Source organism: Euprymna scolopes, chromosome 8, assembly GCF_053919585.1.
Source record: "Euprymna scolopes isolate OS-2025 chromosome 8, ASM5391958v1, whole genome shotgun sequence".
Taxonomy (NCBI): domain Eukaryota; kingdom Metazoa; phylum Mollusca; class Cephalopoda; order Sepiida; family Sepiolidae; genus Euprymna; species Euprymna scolopes.
Window position 1 is genome coordinate 113,798,804 of NC_136489.1, and position 17,110 is coordinate 113,815,913.

At 31.4% G+C, this 17,110-nt stretch overlaps 1 protein-coding gene across 1 annotated transcript in view; it reads left to right on the forward strand.

Moving 5' to 3' along the window:
• The window catches only part of LOC145283716 (actin-interacting protein 1-like), a 153,371-nt gene extending 137,500 nt beyond the window's left edge, over positions 1-15,871 (forward strand). The window contains exons 15-16 of the mRNA XM_080132752.1: positions 5,691-5,835; positions 15,236-15,871. Coding sequence (XP_079988878.1) covers positions 5,691-5,835; positions 15,236-15,342 — 252 coding nt within the window. The 3' untranslated portion in view covers positions 15,343-15,871. The remainder of the gene's footprint in view (positions 1-5,690; positions 5,836-15,235) is intronic.
• The last annotated feature ends 1,239 nt before the right edge of the window (positions 15,872-17,110 follow it).

A 17,110-nucleotide genomic window follows, 5' to 3' on the forward strand; every position in this document is an offset into this window, starting at 1 on the left:
TCGGCTGAAGATGGCATGAAATTGTCGCAAAATCACAAAATTTGAGTTCTACACCGTGCAAAAAAAGAAATGACTAAGTCCATCATTCCCCCCCCTCCTCCCCTCGCATATAAATGATAATATCTACGAGTTAACAATGGAGATCGCCTGTCTACTTAATTTGCTCGACTTTGAAAAGATAAATATTCAAAACTTTTCGCTCGCCGCCTGTGGATTAGGCTTTTTTGTATAATAAAAGGACAATAATTCTGGCTGTATTTTTCTGGTTACCTGGAAATGTCCGAAAGCAATCAGCTTTGATCAATGTGGAAATTTTTCTTATATCAGACAATTGCTTATTCAATTTGGACAATCCCCTTTTTATGGGGAGCTGGTTTCCCCCACCAACATCTTGGGAAAATCAAAATAAAAAAAGCGTTCCCGTAGTAAATAAATACTACCCGGCAGTCAAAGTTGACCTCATTAAAACGGGCACCTGCCAATTCTAAATAATTAAATAAATTCAAACGTGTTTCCGTTAGTATGTCGCGGTGACCCAATGGTTAACGTCGCACATTTTTTTTTTCACACTTTAATTTCCAACTTTGCCTCAAGGGTTCGGGTTTCATCCTCATACTTACCTACTAAAACTTTTTTTTTTATTTTACCCCCTCCACGACACACACACACACACACCCCTCCAAACATCCGGGCAACGCCGGGTACCCCCCCCCCCCCCCCCCGCTAGTTCTTATGATCTTATGAAAATGCATATAAATAGCATCAAGTGTTGCTGGCATGTAATGTCATCAATGGCTGGAATTAAACACAGATAACATGAATCTACAAAGATGGACAAATATGGTTTTCATAATCTATCAGATCACAAAAGTTGCAGCATTACCTTAGCCACCAAAAATGTGTTACTGCTCGTGATTAGCAGTCGATGAGGACATGTTACACATGCTATATAATACTGTATGTCAGCAAAAAATGGGAGAAGGACATTGACTCAACCTGCAAATGATATTTTGCTGAATAAAATATTTGAGAAGATTATCTCCCTTTTAATTTTATTTTAATATTACTTACTACTCTTAAAACAAAAATAAGGCTAGAAAAGAATTGGTTGCTTCTGCACTATTAGGACAAAATGTTATAGTCGATAAATTAAGTTTTCAGATAAAAAAAAAAAATGGTCTCAACTGATTTTTTTCTTTTTGTTGATTCTACTAAGTACAATGGTAGCTTCCAAATTATGCAGTCAAAAGTACCTGACTATTACTGAATTTTGAAAAACAAAAAAACAAACAACTTTAATCGTGTAAGCATGTGAAAAATTGCGGCCATCTTGTTTAAATCAAAACGGAAAATTACCTCCCTTTTGAATCCTCCTGTATCTTACAATCATTTTCATAAAATTCTATTTTTTATTTTATTTAAATGATTTTCTACCTCATCGATTTTTGTAATTTTTGGATACGAGGAATATGTAGATACCATTGTTTTCATGTGAAATTAGTATTACGATTTCCGAAATTTTATCCTAATAGTGTAGAAGCGCCAAGAATTGATTTTAAGATACAATTATACATGAAGTTTCACATTTTGGGATCTGTTGATCTGCCCCATCTATCCTATACTTCACAAGTCACATTCATTAACATGTATGCTTATAAGAGGCTGCAATTAGAACAAATTCAATTCTGCAGCCCAGAATAAGAGAGTTTGAGCTACCAAACATTCAGTTGTAAGGTTCTGCTGTGGGAAGACGACTTATACAATGCAACATAATAAAGTGTGTCAATATCTCTAATGAACCATCTTTAAAAAAAAGTTGAATATCGGATGCAGCAGTAAACTCTGGGAACATGTACCAGAAAAAAAAACAGTTGGAAATAAGTTGCACCATCCACTATGACCATGCAATTTTTACTGTTACATGTTTAGAAAATGGAGCTGTTAAACCTGGCATAGTGATACGGGATAAAATGAAGAAAGTAGCAACCCTAGTTGAAGTTAGTGTATCTCATAACACTGGGTTAAACAGAGCTAAGATGGAGAAGATAATGGAATACCAAGGTCTTATTTACAACATTAAAAGAAACTGGAATCTCGGGAAGATCTCCATCATTCTAATCATTATAGGAGCAACTGGACTCATGAAAAATAATTTCAAAAACTACTTGGCAAATATACCCAGTGAACCAAGTGCAAGAGAAATAAAAAATTGCACTTAAAGGCACAATTAGAATCTTAAAAAGATCTTTTGGTTGGAATGTCTGAAATAGAGGTGAATGTCTGACAGCCTACCGGATGCCTCATTCCCAGCAAAAACAAGATAATAAAATTTTTTTTTTGGGGGGAGGGGGATGCTAAAAATTGGATTCAACACATTCATTCATTCTATTCCCAATTGACAAACACCATAGTACCACATTCACTCTATGTATTAAACTGCTTGAAAATAAACCTAATGTTTTTTTTGTTGTTTTTTTAAGTATTTATGCTATTTTAGCTTTGTATTTTCTTAATGACTTGCTCTGTACAATGTTTAAATATTTGTTTGTATAAAAAATAAAAAAATATTTAAAATAGTTATTCTTGTGTAGAAATTTAGCATCCCATGTGGGAGAACCAAAGAAACAAATGAAGATTAGGTTGAAAATTATTTGATAATTAAGAAAAATAGTTTACACTGGAAAAATATCAATTTCCTGCAACTGATGGACCAGTACTTCTGATCCAGACAAAATCACAAGTAATTTGATAATTCTACTGCCGCCACATGAATTTACTAGGTGCTCAACAGATAACTCTGTAAAGTGCACCATTGTTTTATACTGCATCCGCTTGTGGTAGTCTCCCTTTATTTTGAGATTATATTTTATTTAAATCCTTGTCTAGAATTCTCCCTATATTAGAAAACAAAAATAAAAAAAAATCTGTATTATGTATTTGTGATGGAAAGAAAATATCGTACACCAAAGATAATGCCAATTGGTCCAGTACTTTTATTTTTATAACGAAAATCACTTTTAAGCGAATTTAAGTTTTTCTAATGCCTCCTTCTTTCTCATGTTAAGAGTGGCTTTTTAAAATCTTGCAATTTGAATTATTTGGAGTTATCTCCCTTCTTCCCTCAGATTGCGTTCAAGATGGTGTCATGAGATCAGTCTGTAGTATAGCCATAAACTTTGATTTTCTTATTTAAAAATACAACTTGATCGATTTACATGAGTTTGCATATGATATCTTCTTTTTATCATGGGTACATACATCATACAGGTATTTGTTTACTTTTTATTTTTTATTATAGGAGAAATTCTGGATAAGCACCCTTGTTTTGCTTAGATTTAATCCTAGTTATGGTCTCCAAGGCAAATTGCAGTTGTAATCATTGTTAAATGTGATTCCTGGTTCATTTCCATCTGTTAAAGTTGTTTAAGTTTCTAGCAACCTCTGGTGGTTTATACGCATGGTTAGATTTACGAATATAATAATATGGTTAAATCAGATGGTCTGACAAAATGGTTAGCCTAGCATGCCAATCTTCTAAAAATAGATATTATATACCTGCAGTAAGTTAACTACCTAGATTGTAAGGGTGTGACATGGCATAGTGCTACCGACAGCTCACCGTCCCAACGTCATGTGCCGATACCATTGATTTTTCGTTCATCTTATCTTATGGCTGTGTTGTCGTCTCTTATGCATTGGCAACCATTGAGTGGCACGGTCTCCTCACAAGTGTAAAAATAAAACATGGGGAAAATAAAGACTTTGATGCTTGACATAAATATTGGTTGAATTATGAGTGTGCGCGCTCCCATCAACCCTCTACACGCTGAGGCCCACATTTACATCCTGTCGAAGCTGGGTTCGTCTGTTGCTGTCAGTTTATCTTGATCTCTCAAAGCTTTCCTGACCTGGCCTAAACCGCAATCCATTTTCAACTGCATCCAGCTCTCAACCATACTCCTTGGAGTTCAAGCTCTGTTTAAGGATCCAACTGAGCTCCTGTTAAGTGTACTGTGTGTGTGTGTATGTATGTATATATATATATATATATATATATATATATATATATATATATATATATATAGTCATCCACATACAGTACTGCTTCACTGTATCACAGCTCATCAATACGGTTAGACTAGCAACTACCTCCAGCCAGGTTTGAAACTCCACTGCCTAGGCGACAGTCGGCACTTCTAATCATTATGCTATTCAGCTGCTGCTAGGATGAGTGTGTGAATTAATAATGTTTTGACACTGTCCAAACACCTAAGCTCCATTTGTTTACACAAAGAACATCGCTTAATATACTAATGGCAGTTTGTTTATCACTTCCCAATATGCTCAACCTAAGATAGGGAGCATTATAGTCATTCACATACAGTACTATATATGCATTGCTAATATGCCAGTTATTTTTAATCAATAAAAGTGAAACTGCATAGCTGGTTCCACCATCATATTTTGCGTCAGTTTGAGTCTATCACGCCTTTGCATTGTTCTGCTTTCGATAAACTTAAATTTCTTGTTATATACATATTAAACAATCCTTTAAGCAAACTATTACTTCAACCTAACTCACTACTGTCATAATACATTCTCAACCGGACACTGTTAAGTCCAACTTTGTTGTCCGTCAACCGTTTCTACTGTTGTTAGCTCATAGTCATCAAATCAATTCTAAATATATCTATGGTCCATTGTTCGACTGTCTGTTAGCCATTGTCGCAACAATATTGTGTTGGGTTTCTTTGATTTACCTTACTGTTTATTTTCTAATCATGAACCCTACTTCCTATTTCTTTTATTACTTGCTAAAACTACTTTTCTTTTGTTATAAGCCCTTTTCATGTTCTCTCCTACTTCCTAGTACTTGTGGAGGAAGGGGGGGGTCGACTATCATATTACAACAGGACTGTCTCAGCCTAATTGCAAAGAGTGGCTTCAAAAACCTAAATCTGTTCTCTTCTGAACCACGGAAAATGTGAGGAAACCTGATTATCGCATATGGCATCATCAATAGGAATTTGAATCTATCGCTTTAGGAATTTTTCACCTTGGTGCCAAGTCGTGATATCGGTTAGCATCTACAAAAAATGCTGTTGTTACTTTCTTTTCAATGCTACAACAAATGCCTATCATATCCAGCTTGAAACACATTCATTCTGTGTGTGTGTGTGTGTAGATATATATTAAAATATGTGTGTGTGTAGATATATATTAAAATATGTGTGTGTGTGTGTAGATATATATTAAAATATGAATGTCCATAGAAGTGACCATCAAGTGCTGCTAGTGGCACTCATGTCTGCACCATGTGTGCCAAAGAATGCCAGAGTTTGGCCGGGCTTAAAAGCCACTTTCGTGCGGCTCACCACTGATTAGTCTTCATGTTTCAATTTTTTAACGCTATATCAAGTAATGGCAATATTCAAGAACGAATTTGCTGCCATCATTTTAAAAATACATTTTTTCTTTTCCTTATAAATTTGATTAATTTTCTTTTATTGCATTTACTGCTCTTTTCATTCAAATTAATCTCTTTTTTTAAAAACTTCTTTTCCGAAAACAGCACGTGCATAACTCTACTCATCATGATTTGATTAATGTTTGTTGCATTTACTGCTCTTTTCATTTAAATTAATCTCTTTTCTTTTTTTTTTTTTTTTTAAATTCTTTTCCGAAAACAGCACGTGCATAACTCTACTCATCATACTGCTCGTGTTAACTCTGTCAGTTGGAGTCCGGATAGTACCCATTTTGCAACTGGTGGTGTTGATGGCAACATCATTGTGCATAACCCAAAGCAATGGATGTCACCTTTAGTTATCAAAGGTAACACAATTCGTTTTTCTCAGTATGACATCACTTATTGAAGACTCTTTGCACCTGTAAGAGGACTAAAAAAAATGCCCTCCAAATTGGCAAAAATTTCAACTCTTCATAATGTAGGGGCAGATAACTCTGACTTGAAAATATTAATTAAAACTTGAGTTACTCAGACTATGATGCATTGTTTTTTTTAAACTTCAGTGTGACAAAATACGTCCTTAAATATTTTTTTAGTTCTAGGATTGTGTTATGTTTTTAAAAATTAATTTGACTTGTTCTAATTAGCTGTAATTTATAATTAATTGAGAAAATTATCATCTGCTAACTACATATTTCTCCTGCTTTCTCAATGTTTTTTTTTATCCGCTTTGTAGTAGGTTTTAATGTCTCTAATGTAACTATTTAGAAAGTGACTTTTTTTCTTCAGCTTATTTACATGTGCTCATAAACGTATAAACTAGAAAGCAAAATATCTCTTTACTTATATAATAATAATAACTAGCGGGACCTGTGGAAATTCCACAGAGAACTGATTCATATGTAATATATTGATGTTGGCATTCTGCAGATATTCAGTGTAAATGGAGACGCTCTGATATTATTGTAGTTATTTTGTTAAAACTGCAAAAGTATTTATCCAAGCTAGCGGGGATGCTCAGCATAGCCAAGTCATAAAATATGCTTAAATATGATATTTTAATTTTTCCAGATTTCGTATATATTATTATAAGATTAATGTTCTATTGATTTTTATATATTATAAAGTTATGATTTCAAAAATATAAAAATATATCTTTATGACTTGGGTTCATCAGCTTGAATTGAAACCGAATCCCAAATTTATGATATATATATATATATATATATATATATAACTTTAGTTCCTTCAGCTATAATTAAAATCAAAAGTTATGAAGAATTCTTGATGAAATTATTTATAAAAGAAATACATTTACTAAGGTGACATCAGCTAAAAACGATACCGAAGCCAAGACTTATGAAGAATTCTTGATAAAATTATTTAAAAAAAAAATAGATTATTGGAGTGCCATTAGCTATTACCGAAACCAAAACTTATGAAGAATTCTTGGTAAAATTATTTATAAAAAAATAGATGACTTGAGTGCCATCAGCTATAATCGAAACTGAAACCAAAATTATGAAGAATTCTTAGTAAAATTCTTAGTAAAATATTAAATGACTTGAGTGCCATCAGCTATAATCGAAACCAAAACTTATGAAGAATTCTTGGTAAAATTATTTATTACAAGAAATGAAAGTACATAACAATTAAACAACCTGGATGTAAATGTTACACAGAAAATAACACACGCTATCGTATTAATATATAGATGATAATGTGAATATAGAAGTAAAAAGACTTATTATTTTGGTTATAGTCAGTTAATGTACTTCCTAACTTTCGGCATAGCGCTACCGGAAGTGGTGACAAGGCAAATCAGTTTCTTCACTTGTTTCTTTAAAAACCTATATCTCCCCTGTGCAGGAAGGAACTCATTTTTTTTTTTTTTTTTTTTACGTTTTTCTGATCTTTTTTTTTTCTTCTTTTTTAAAGAATTATTAAAACCCCTTTTAAAAAAAAAACTTATTTTTCAAATAAAACAACTTATTTTTATAATTTCATAAACATATTTCTTATAAAAATTTCAAATAAAGACATTTTTTTAAATTTTGTTATGAAAATGAAAAGTGCAAATAAAGACTAATTGTGTTATTTGTCTCCGCATAATTTTGTTAAATTTTATTGTATACTTTTCAGTAAAGCATTTTTCTTATACTTTATTTCAATAAATTGCTTCACAAAAGAACACTAGACATGAAGGAACTAATTTGCCTTGTTACCGCTTCCGGTGGCGCTACGTCGGAAGTTAGGAAGTATGTTAGCTGACTATAACCATTATCTTTACTTATACACAAAAACATTTCGGGTTTATATTACTATACACATAGATTCGAAAAAGTTGTCAAAAAACAAATATATAACAAATGTTATCAAAGGAAAGATAAGTTACTTTTGTACCTTTTGGATATTTTTTAGTGTTTTTATTTAATGTAACATGTTTATTCAGTTTGAAAAACCATAGTGTTTACTGATGTATTGGAAAAGTTAAAATGGCGCCTGATTCTCTGTTGAACACAGTAAGTATGGGAAAATAAGTTAAAAACTTACCATGTTCAACAGAGAGTCAAGCGCCATTTTTAATTTTCCAATACATCGGTAAATACTGTATGTTTTTCAAGCTTAATAAGCATGTTACATTAAATAACCGCTCCAGAAGATATCTCACTACTGATGCAATTCTCTATCTATATAAAAGCCAAGTATGTCCAAGGATGGAATACTGCTGCCATATCTGGGCAGGAGCTGCTAAAAACAGCCTATCCTGCCTTGACAGAGTACAAAATAGACTTTGTGGCTTAGTGGGGGATGCCTTGTTCTTTTCCCTGCAACCTCTCTCCCACAGAAGAGATGTTACAAGCCTATCTTTGTTTTATCGTTATTTCCATGGCAGGAACTGAACTCCAATCTCTGGCTCCACCCCCTTGCCAATCTTTTACGAAAAACACCCATCTAGCTGAATCCACTGTCAAAAACTTTCCCCACTCTTTATCTATGCCTAAATCAAAACGTAGATTCCATGAACAAAACTTCTTTCTTAGAACTGCACGCCTGTGGAACTCTGTTCCGTCTGCCTGCTTCCCTCCTGACTACAACTTGGATGTCTTCAAGTTCAACATAAACAAATTCCTGATGAACCGCCCCCTTAAGTAGACACTTTATTAAATATCCACACTAATGTACTGTACTTACAATTTTGGTCAAGATCAAAGTGTAGTATCTGTTCTTTAGATGCTGCCCTTCCATTTCTTGTTCTCTTTCGGTGGAGGAGAAATCCTTCACGACTGAGACAATTTTTATTTTTGTACCTTTCTCCACGTTAAAAAACGACCCTGGTGTCTAACTCTGTCCCGTGGGGAGGCATAGTAAATAGGTACAATAACCCTTATCCCTGAGTGGCTTCCGGACCTTGATAAGTGGTAACCACCCTGTAAAAAAAAAAAAAAAATGAATAAAAATAAACACACAAGAAAATTATCCAGTTAGGTAGAAAAGTGACTTATCTTGCCTTTGGTAACATTTATTTGTTATATATTTGTTTTTTTGACAACTTTTTTGAATCTATGTGTATAATAATAATACAAACTCAACATTTCTTAACAGATATGCCAGTTTATTAATTTTCAAATGAATCATAGTGGAACAAATACAAGTAATGGCTTATAAATATGATTTTTGGAGAAGAGAGAAGGAGATTTTGTTTTATTTGGATTATTCAAACTACTATTCTCATCTTTAATTTTATTCTAACAATCTTTTGGCCAATGTAATCTTGAGATTCTTCAGGTATTTCTTGTCAAACTCTGGGAATCTGTCTAGAATTTTGAATGAAACCCATAATTTACCCACAGTAATAACTTGCTCTCATTCCATCAGCCATGACCGTGTATAGATCTTAAGTAATTCCTATTTGTATTCTTTGTGTTGCCCACACTGAAGAGTATTTTATTTTTTTAATTTCTACAAATTTTCAAGGTTGTATTAAAGTAGTTAGTATTCAAAATGGCTACCAATTTTTATTGACTAGTTCTGTCCGTTTTTGAAATTGTAATAGAGTAAATTAACCCACAGTATTAATTTCTTTGATTTTTTTTTTTTTTTTTTTTTTTTTTTTTAATTTCACTAGTTGCCTTCAGAAATTTCTTTGGTCACATTGTATAATAGTTAGTTCTTCATTATTGTAGCGAAATTCTAAAATGTAAATATTGAATTTCAAGTGAAACCAATGGTATCTACTGAATTGTCATGTCACAGTAATGAACATATCCAAAAATTATGATAAATGATAAGATAGAAAATTAATGAAAAGTTTTCGAAGATAACTAGAGAAAATTAAGTTTTGCTAAATTGACAAAGATTTTCAGTTATCAGAAAAGATTTAACTTAGAATTTTCCTTATTCTTATTTTATTTTTTTTTTTGTTTTCAAAACTCAAATTTCGCTAATTGTTTTCAAAAACTATTTTCATTAATAATTAATTTTTCTATCTTATCGTTTTTTTTTTTTTTTGTAATTTTTGGATACTTTCATTACCGTGACACGACAATTAAGTAGATACCATTAGTTTCACTTGAAATTCAATATTTCAATTTTTTGAATTTCGCTACAATAATGACGAAGAACCTAATTTTTTTTTTTTCTTCTATTGTACTTGTATTAGCATTCACCCAGAGTTGAACCGGCTCCATCAGATATTCGAAAATTCAACTATTTCTTATTTGCATGGCATTTGATCCATAGTCATTAGAAACCAATTAAGCAAGATTCCTTGAATTTCAATTTCTTAAGATCTCTCAAGTCTAAGACATTTTCTAGAATCAAGATTATGTAATGTATTTTTATCAAAATTGCAATTAGTATTATAGACAAAAGTTTATATCTTGATTTTAATCTTTGTAAGGGGACAGAAAAGTGGCACACAACAATTTTGTTTACAGAATTAATTTAAATTCATCCTGCGATGGGCATTCTTTGGGTGATTATATATAGTTTTCAGAATAATTTCCTAGTTTACTAGCATCAATTATAAATTTAATATTAATTTTCATTAAAAAAAAAATTTTATATATATATATTTCCAAACAGGAAATAACTAGTTATCTGCCCCTACATAATTTTGTAAACCCATGCAAGTTTAAATTTCAGTGTTAATATTATTATACTTAAAGTGAATAATTTAGCATATGAAGTTATCTTGTGAGATTTCAAAAGTTAGACATAAATAGCATTTAAGCTGATACATCAAATTTTTATTCTGACTTGACAATTTTCATTTGTTATTGTTGTACTATGTTGTTAGCAATATAGTACCATACTTTGAGACAGTTTATTTTAAATCATGCACAACTTGTAATACAGAAACATTTTTCAGTTATAAACCCCCCCCCCAAAATTATTTAAACAAAAAACAAGAGATGATTCATTTTTAATTAAAGAATATAATAATTGTTATATCTTACAACTAAAATTTTATTTCTTTTTTTGTATAAGTTTAAAATTGTGCAAATAAATTAATAAAAAATCTAAAATGGGTGTTTAAGATACAGTTGACAGATCGACTATTTTAAAATCATATTTTAACCAAAAACAATATTACGTTCTTAATTGTCATGCCAAAAATAGTAATATATCCAAAAATTACGAAAAATCCAGTAGAAATTTACTTCTAGTTAAAAGTGATTGTCACAAGAAATTGGATAAAGTCACATTTTTCTTAGACGTTATAAAGTAGGCAGTAGGAGTCTACACGCAGAGAACATAACTCCAAAAAGAATATTTTAGATTGTGTCATGGTGGCAATATTTGTTGTTTATAGCAATAGACGTTTTTTTTTTTTTTTTTTTTACTAAAAACACAAAAGCAGTTGTTCTACTCAATGAATTTTCGTAATTTTTGGATACATTACCGTTTTCAACATCATAATTACCTACGTAATATTGTTTTTGCTTCAAACGATATATTTAAAATCTATTTGTCGACTATAGCTTAACAAGCAGCCTAAAATTACTTCAGTGTATTCCAGACAATGGCAGGTAGTTACAGTTAGTCATTAATAAAGTCAGTTTTTTTTCTCTCTACAAAATCAACATTTCATTCTAGCCTGTCAATTTTTTTCATGCGATTTTTATACAAGTAGTAATACACACGGATGAAAAAACGCTTTGGATAATCACAGATTAATTAATAAATATGAATGTACATTATATATTTTAAGAGTTTTAAGCAAATAAAGTGATAAAAATGTGAACGTCATAAAATGGCGTTTTCGGTAAGGTTTTGTAATGACCCCCCCCCTGTTTTCTAAAGGTCCGTACCGTGATTGTATGAAGAATTTCGTCATGAAATTTGGGAACCAATTAGAAGAGGTGTTGATCTTAATACTGTCAAGTGTCCGAAATATTTTTGACCATTTCTTTTTTTGTCGTGTTAAAAATAAGACTTTAATATGACGAGTATTGAACATTTTGAAAAAAAAATTCTTCGGACACCCAGTAGTAAGTAAATCAATCTTTTTACTATCTTTATCAATTAAAAGTATTATTTTATGTTGAGTAGGACCGCGGTAATTAATAATTTAAAAGGACCTACCCGAAACAAAAATTGTTTCTATTTCTCGAATTTGGTCAAATGAAGTTAGTATTACTAGCAGCAGCAGCAGCTCCAGCCTGTAGAATCAGCAATAGCACAGTGTATAAACAACACGCGTTCTTTAATTTTTATTCAAGAACGAATTAAGAAAAACATGAAAATATGAATATAAATGTTCTTATATGTTTAATGAGAGCTATTTTGTTATCAGAATAACATTAGTTTAGAACTATTCGGTTTTCAGAATGTATAATAACAACAATCCCAACCAATTCGGCATTATGAATCTGTTGCAATTTCTCACATTGCTCGTCAAATTTAAAAACATGATTAAAAAAACAAAATAAACTTTTGTAGATATATAGCTTGCATGCACTTTTATTCTTTAAATTAGTTTTGAACAACGAATTAAAACAATGTTTTACTGCGAACAGCCACAAATGTTTTTTTTCAAAATCAAAATAAGTATCAAAATCTCGTTTATACATAGATTCGAAAAAGTTGTCAAAAAACAAATATATAACAAATAAATGTTATCAAAGGCAAGATAAGTTACTTTTCTACCAAACTGGATATATTTTTTGTGTTTTTATTCAATGTAACATGTTTATTCAGCTCGAAAAACATACAGTGTTTACCGATGTATTGGAAAATTAAAAATGGCGCCCGGCCCGACTCTCTTTGACACGGTAAGTTTGAGAAAAGGAGTTAAAAATAAAAAACAACTATACAAAATACTGTTAAAAACTCACCGAATATATGTCAGCCTATGTCACGGTAACATATATTGAGCGAGTTTCTAGCAGTATTTTGTCTACTTTTTTATTTTTAACTCTTTTCCCCAAACTTACCGTTTCAAGAGAGTCGGGCGGGCGCCATTTTAAATTTTCCAAAACATCGGTAAACACTGTTTTCAAGCTGAATAAACATGTTACATTAAATAAAAACACTAAAAAATTATCCAGTTAGGTAGAAAAGTAACTTGCTTTTGATAACATTTATTTGTTATATATTTGTTTTTTTGACAACTTTTTCGAATCTATGTGTATAGTAATACAAACCCTCAAAATCTATATCAATATTCTTGAAATTTTAAAAGCAGTTAGAAAACACATCAAACTACAATTAGGAAGCTTTTTATTTCGTTATTTTTTTTTTCTACTTATTAAGCGAAAGATATTTTTACAACCTGCTCCAGCGTAGTATAAACGGCCTATGGAATTAACACCTTCAACCTCGAAAATAGAAATCAACAAATTTTAGAACGCTCTCTTTGAAAAAAAGCTCTCTTAACTTCACCTCTAATACAAATTATGTGTGGCAAGTCTCCTCCTAAAACACTCTTTAACCCTAACAATAACACTAAGTTCGAGTGGCAAGCCCCCCCCAACAAAATACCTCTGTAAGCCACATACAAGCATCTAAAACAAACAAACAAAAAATAGATCCTTCCTTAAAGAAAAATACACATAAAAATAAATTGATTAACTGTCCTAAAATGCTAGAATGGCCAGGAAATGATGAATTATTTTACATTAAATTTTTGTGAAACTAAAGGCTCCCCCCTCTAATATTGTTTTTGTTAGCTTTGTCTCTGTCAAGTTTTCAGTATGTTCACACATAATTTTCCTTAGCCCTACAATTAATTCAAAGTCCGAATGGCAACCCTCCCCATATTCTCATTGCATAGAAACCCTCTTAAAACTACACATAATCATCTTTAAAAAAAAAAAAAAAAGCATGCATATTTTCCCATAGAAAAAAAAAACAGTTAACTGCCCTAAAATGCTAGAATGACCTGTAATAGGAAATTATTTTACATTCAATTCTAAAATAATTTGTTTATCTTTCATTAAAGTTTTTCATGGCATTTTATACATAATTTCCTAAAAAGGTAGAATCACATTTTGGAGGGGTGGTCAGAAGGAGTTGAGTGGGGTTAAACAGAAGGTGGTAATCTACAATAATACCAAAGAAATATTGCAATATATTCATTTTTAAATGGTCTTATGTTTAGATTTAAGTTTTTTGTACATAAAGCACATTACAATTCAACTTTGAGTTCTCCAACTTCTTTTCTGTTTATGGATACATGGCATTTTTAAGGAATTGCTGCATATTTATGCACATTTACTGCAGATTATTTGGAAACCATAAACTTTGGGAGATTTTCAGTTGCATATTCTGATTCCTTGTACAAAAATACACTTATATGGTAAATTTCATTTCTTAGTCTTGTGTTTTAACAAAGATATGACATTTTTACTGAAAAAGTAGTGTAGAAAATGTGACGAAACGCATATGGTCTTAAAGAGGGGAAAAATATCCAAACGTGTGAGGCACAAAAATAGCCATAACTTCCTTAATTTTAATCAGATTTTAAAAATTTAAAAAGATTCTTTCTTAGCTCATCAAGCTCTTTCTATGCATACCAATATTGAAATATTTCAAGCTATTTCAATTTTTTCATGTGTATTGCTAATACAAGTATAGTTCCAAAAGTAAAGCCTCTTATTATTTCTTTTTAAACTCAAAGTTGAAGAGCTATGAAGACAGGAGTGGTACCTTTTAAAACGAGTGGCCTTTTGTGCTCTGGAATTTATTTTTCTCCATAGTCACCACCATTCTCAATGCACCTTTGTCAGGAATTCAATGACTCATATCTGACAAAGGGTTGCGTTCTTAGTCTCACACTGTCACTACGTGCAAAAGAGATGAAACTTTTAAGTCATGAATGCATAAATTCAGTCATCATAACAATGGAATTTGTAATCCGCTCCGATCCATTCGGGTCAGATAAAAAAGTATAGGAGCCATTACTTTTGGATCATTTCTCGTACATGTTCCTGGCAAGAAAAAATGTAATTTAATTTGATTTGTTGGAAAAATTATTTTATCCAACTAAAATAATTTAAAAAAAAAATCCATCTTAAGAAATAAAGTGATTCTATATTTCTAAACAGTTACTTCCCTTTGTATCATCTCCTTTCACTTTTATATGTTTTTTTTTTTTTAAATGGAAGCAAATTTTTTTTTACATCTCAATTACATAAATTATAAATGAGATTAAAAAATGATCCTGGCCAACACCAAGTAAGAACAGCTAGTTCTTGAATATAATTGTTTCACCATTTTGGCAAAAAAAAAATTGAATCCTTTTGTTTTATGTTTCAGGTGCACACAAGATGAGCCAAGTGAATCGTGTCCTTTGGTTGAATGACAACGTTGTTGTCTCAGTTGGGCAAGACAGCAACCTTAAACAATGGACCATCGAACATTAAAAATTTAATTTGGTTTTCAGAACGCTTTTTTTTTTTTTTATTCAATTTTCTACAGCATCATTTAATGCTGTCTGCTGCTCTTATTACAATGGTATTCCTTCTCTCATCATCAAGTATGGAGAGGAAAAAAGCCTTCAGCCCCTTTCCTCCTCCTCCATCACTCTTTTTCCCCCTCTTCCATTCTCTCCTATTCTCTTCCTCTCTCTCTCTCTGAATGATTTTCTATATTTTTTCTAGAGCAACAGATTGGAAGTGTTAGTCTTTGGCCTATTTCCAGCACTCTGACAATATAAATGCAGACTCTCATACACATACACTGTTGATAACTTCCCCCGTCCCCCTTCTCTCCCCCTCTCTTTTTTCTTCCTCCTCTCTTTCCCTCTTTCTCCCTCTCTCTCATATGCAACATTTTCTCTCCCCCCTTTCTCCTTCTCTCTTACTGTCTGCAAATGTCGGCTGCATCAGAAACAAGCATGTATAATAAATAAAAAAAAAAAAGAAATAAAATAATAATTTTGCTGCCTTGAAATTTACTTAGGTCTTTATTATTTTGACTCGACTGAAAATAACTGTTTTCCTTTCCTGTGAGAAAGACTTGTATAAAATCTCTTTATATAATTTAGCCATTTTGTCCTTCTGCAGTCGAAAGATTTTATTCTCCGTAGTTATTTATATTTGTTGTCCGTCTTTTAGAGCAACTAGTTTCCAATTAATCTTATACGAATCGAATTGGTGTTATTCTTTGGCATTGCATAACCTGGAATGTCTTCAAAAACGCAGGTGAATTAAGTCTACATTTTTATATTGTTTTTATATGTAATTTATATACTATCAAAAAAGTTATAGTGTTTTTGGAGTTTGTATGTAAATAGAAACGTGATTGGTTGATAAAACAGGAATAGGCAGAGTATGCATTACTAAGGTAGTAGCTTTTATATCAATACTCAAATTCGAATCTCACATAAGTCTAAGGGGTTTTTTTTAACTGATGCTTATAGATTTGAAGAACATGACATAAAAAACATTATATAATTAAACTAAAATTATCTTTTTATAGACATAAGGTATTTGATATTAGTTAAAAGCAAATTATTTTTTTATGGCTTAAAAAGTTTCCAATCTTTTTTTGCCGAATAAAACCTGTAACTACCTTCAACATTGTTACTTACTCTCATGAAAATACTAAATCGCATACTTTTTCCATGAAATTTCATGAATAGTCTTCTCCATACTATCAATAAAGCAGTAGAAGCTAGATAAAGGTGAAAATTGACATACCCAGGTAACATTCAAGAAGTGGGTATAATTTTGTAGATGAAAAAAAAAAAAAAGAATAAAATGATTTTTTTTTTTTGTCCCATCTGTAAAAAAGTAAATTATTGTCCCAATTTATAATAACTTGATTAATATTAGATTATTCAGACCATCATTTTCATCTTGATTATTATTTTTACTAATTGAAACTTTATATCAGTTTCTGTGTTCGAAATAGTTACCCAAATATGTTAAGAAATGAAGGTTGGAGATTTTAGTTATCTCCCTTCCATTCCTGGAAGATTAGACCTAAGGTTGAGAAAGTGGGATTTGAAAAGTCAGCGTTATAGTGAAGAGCACTCTGACTTACAAAAAATGCTTCGGTCGTCTGGTTGGCATTTATGGATAGTTGCCTCAGGTGATTAGCAATAAACAGGTCACCTCAGCAAATGACCTAGACTTTACTGGTCTGATTTTGGTATGAAGTTAACTTCAGAGACTGAAATGTGAAAAC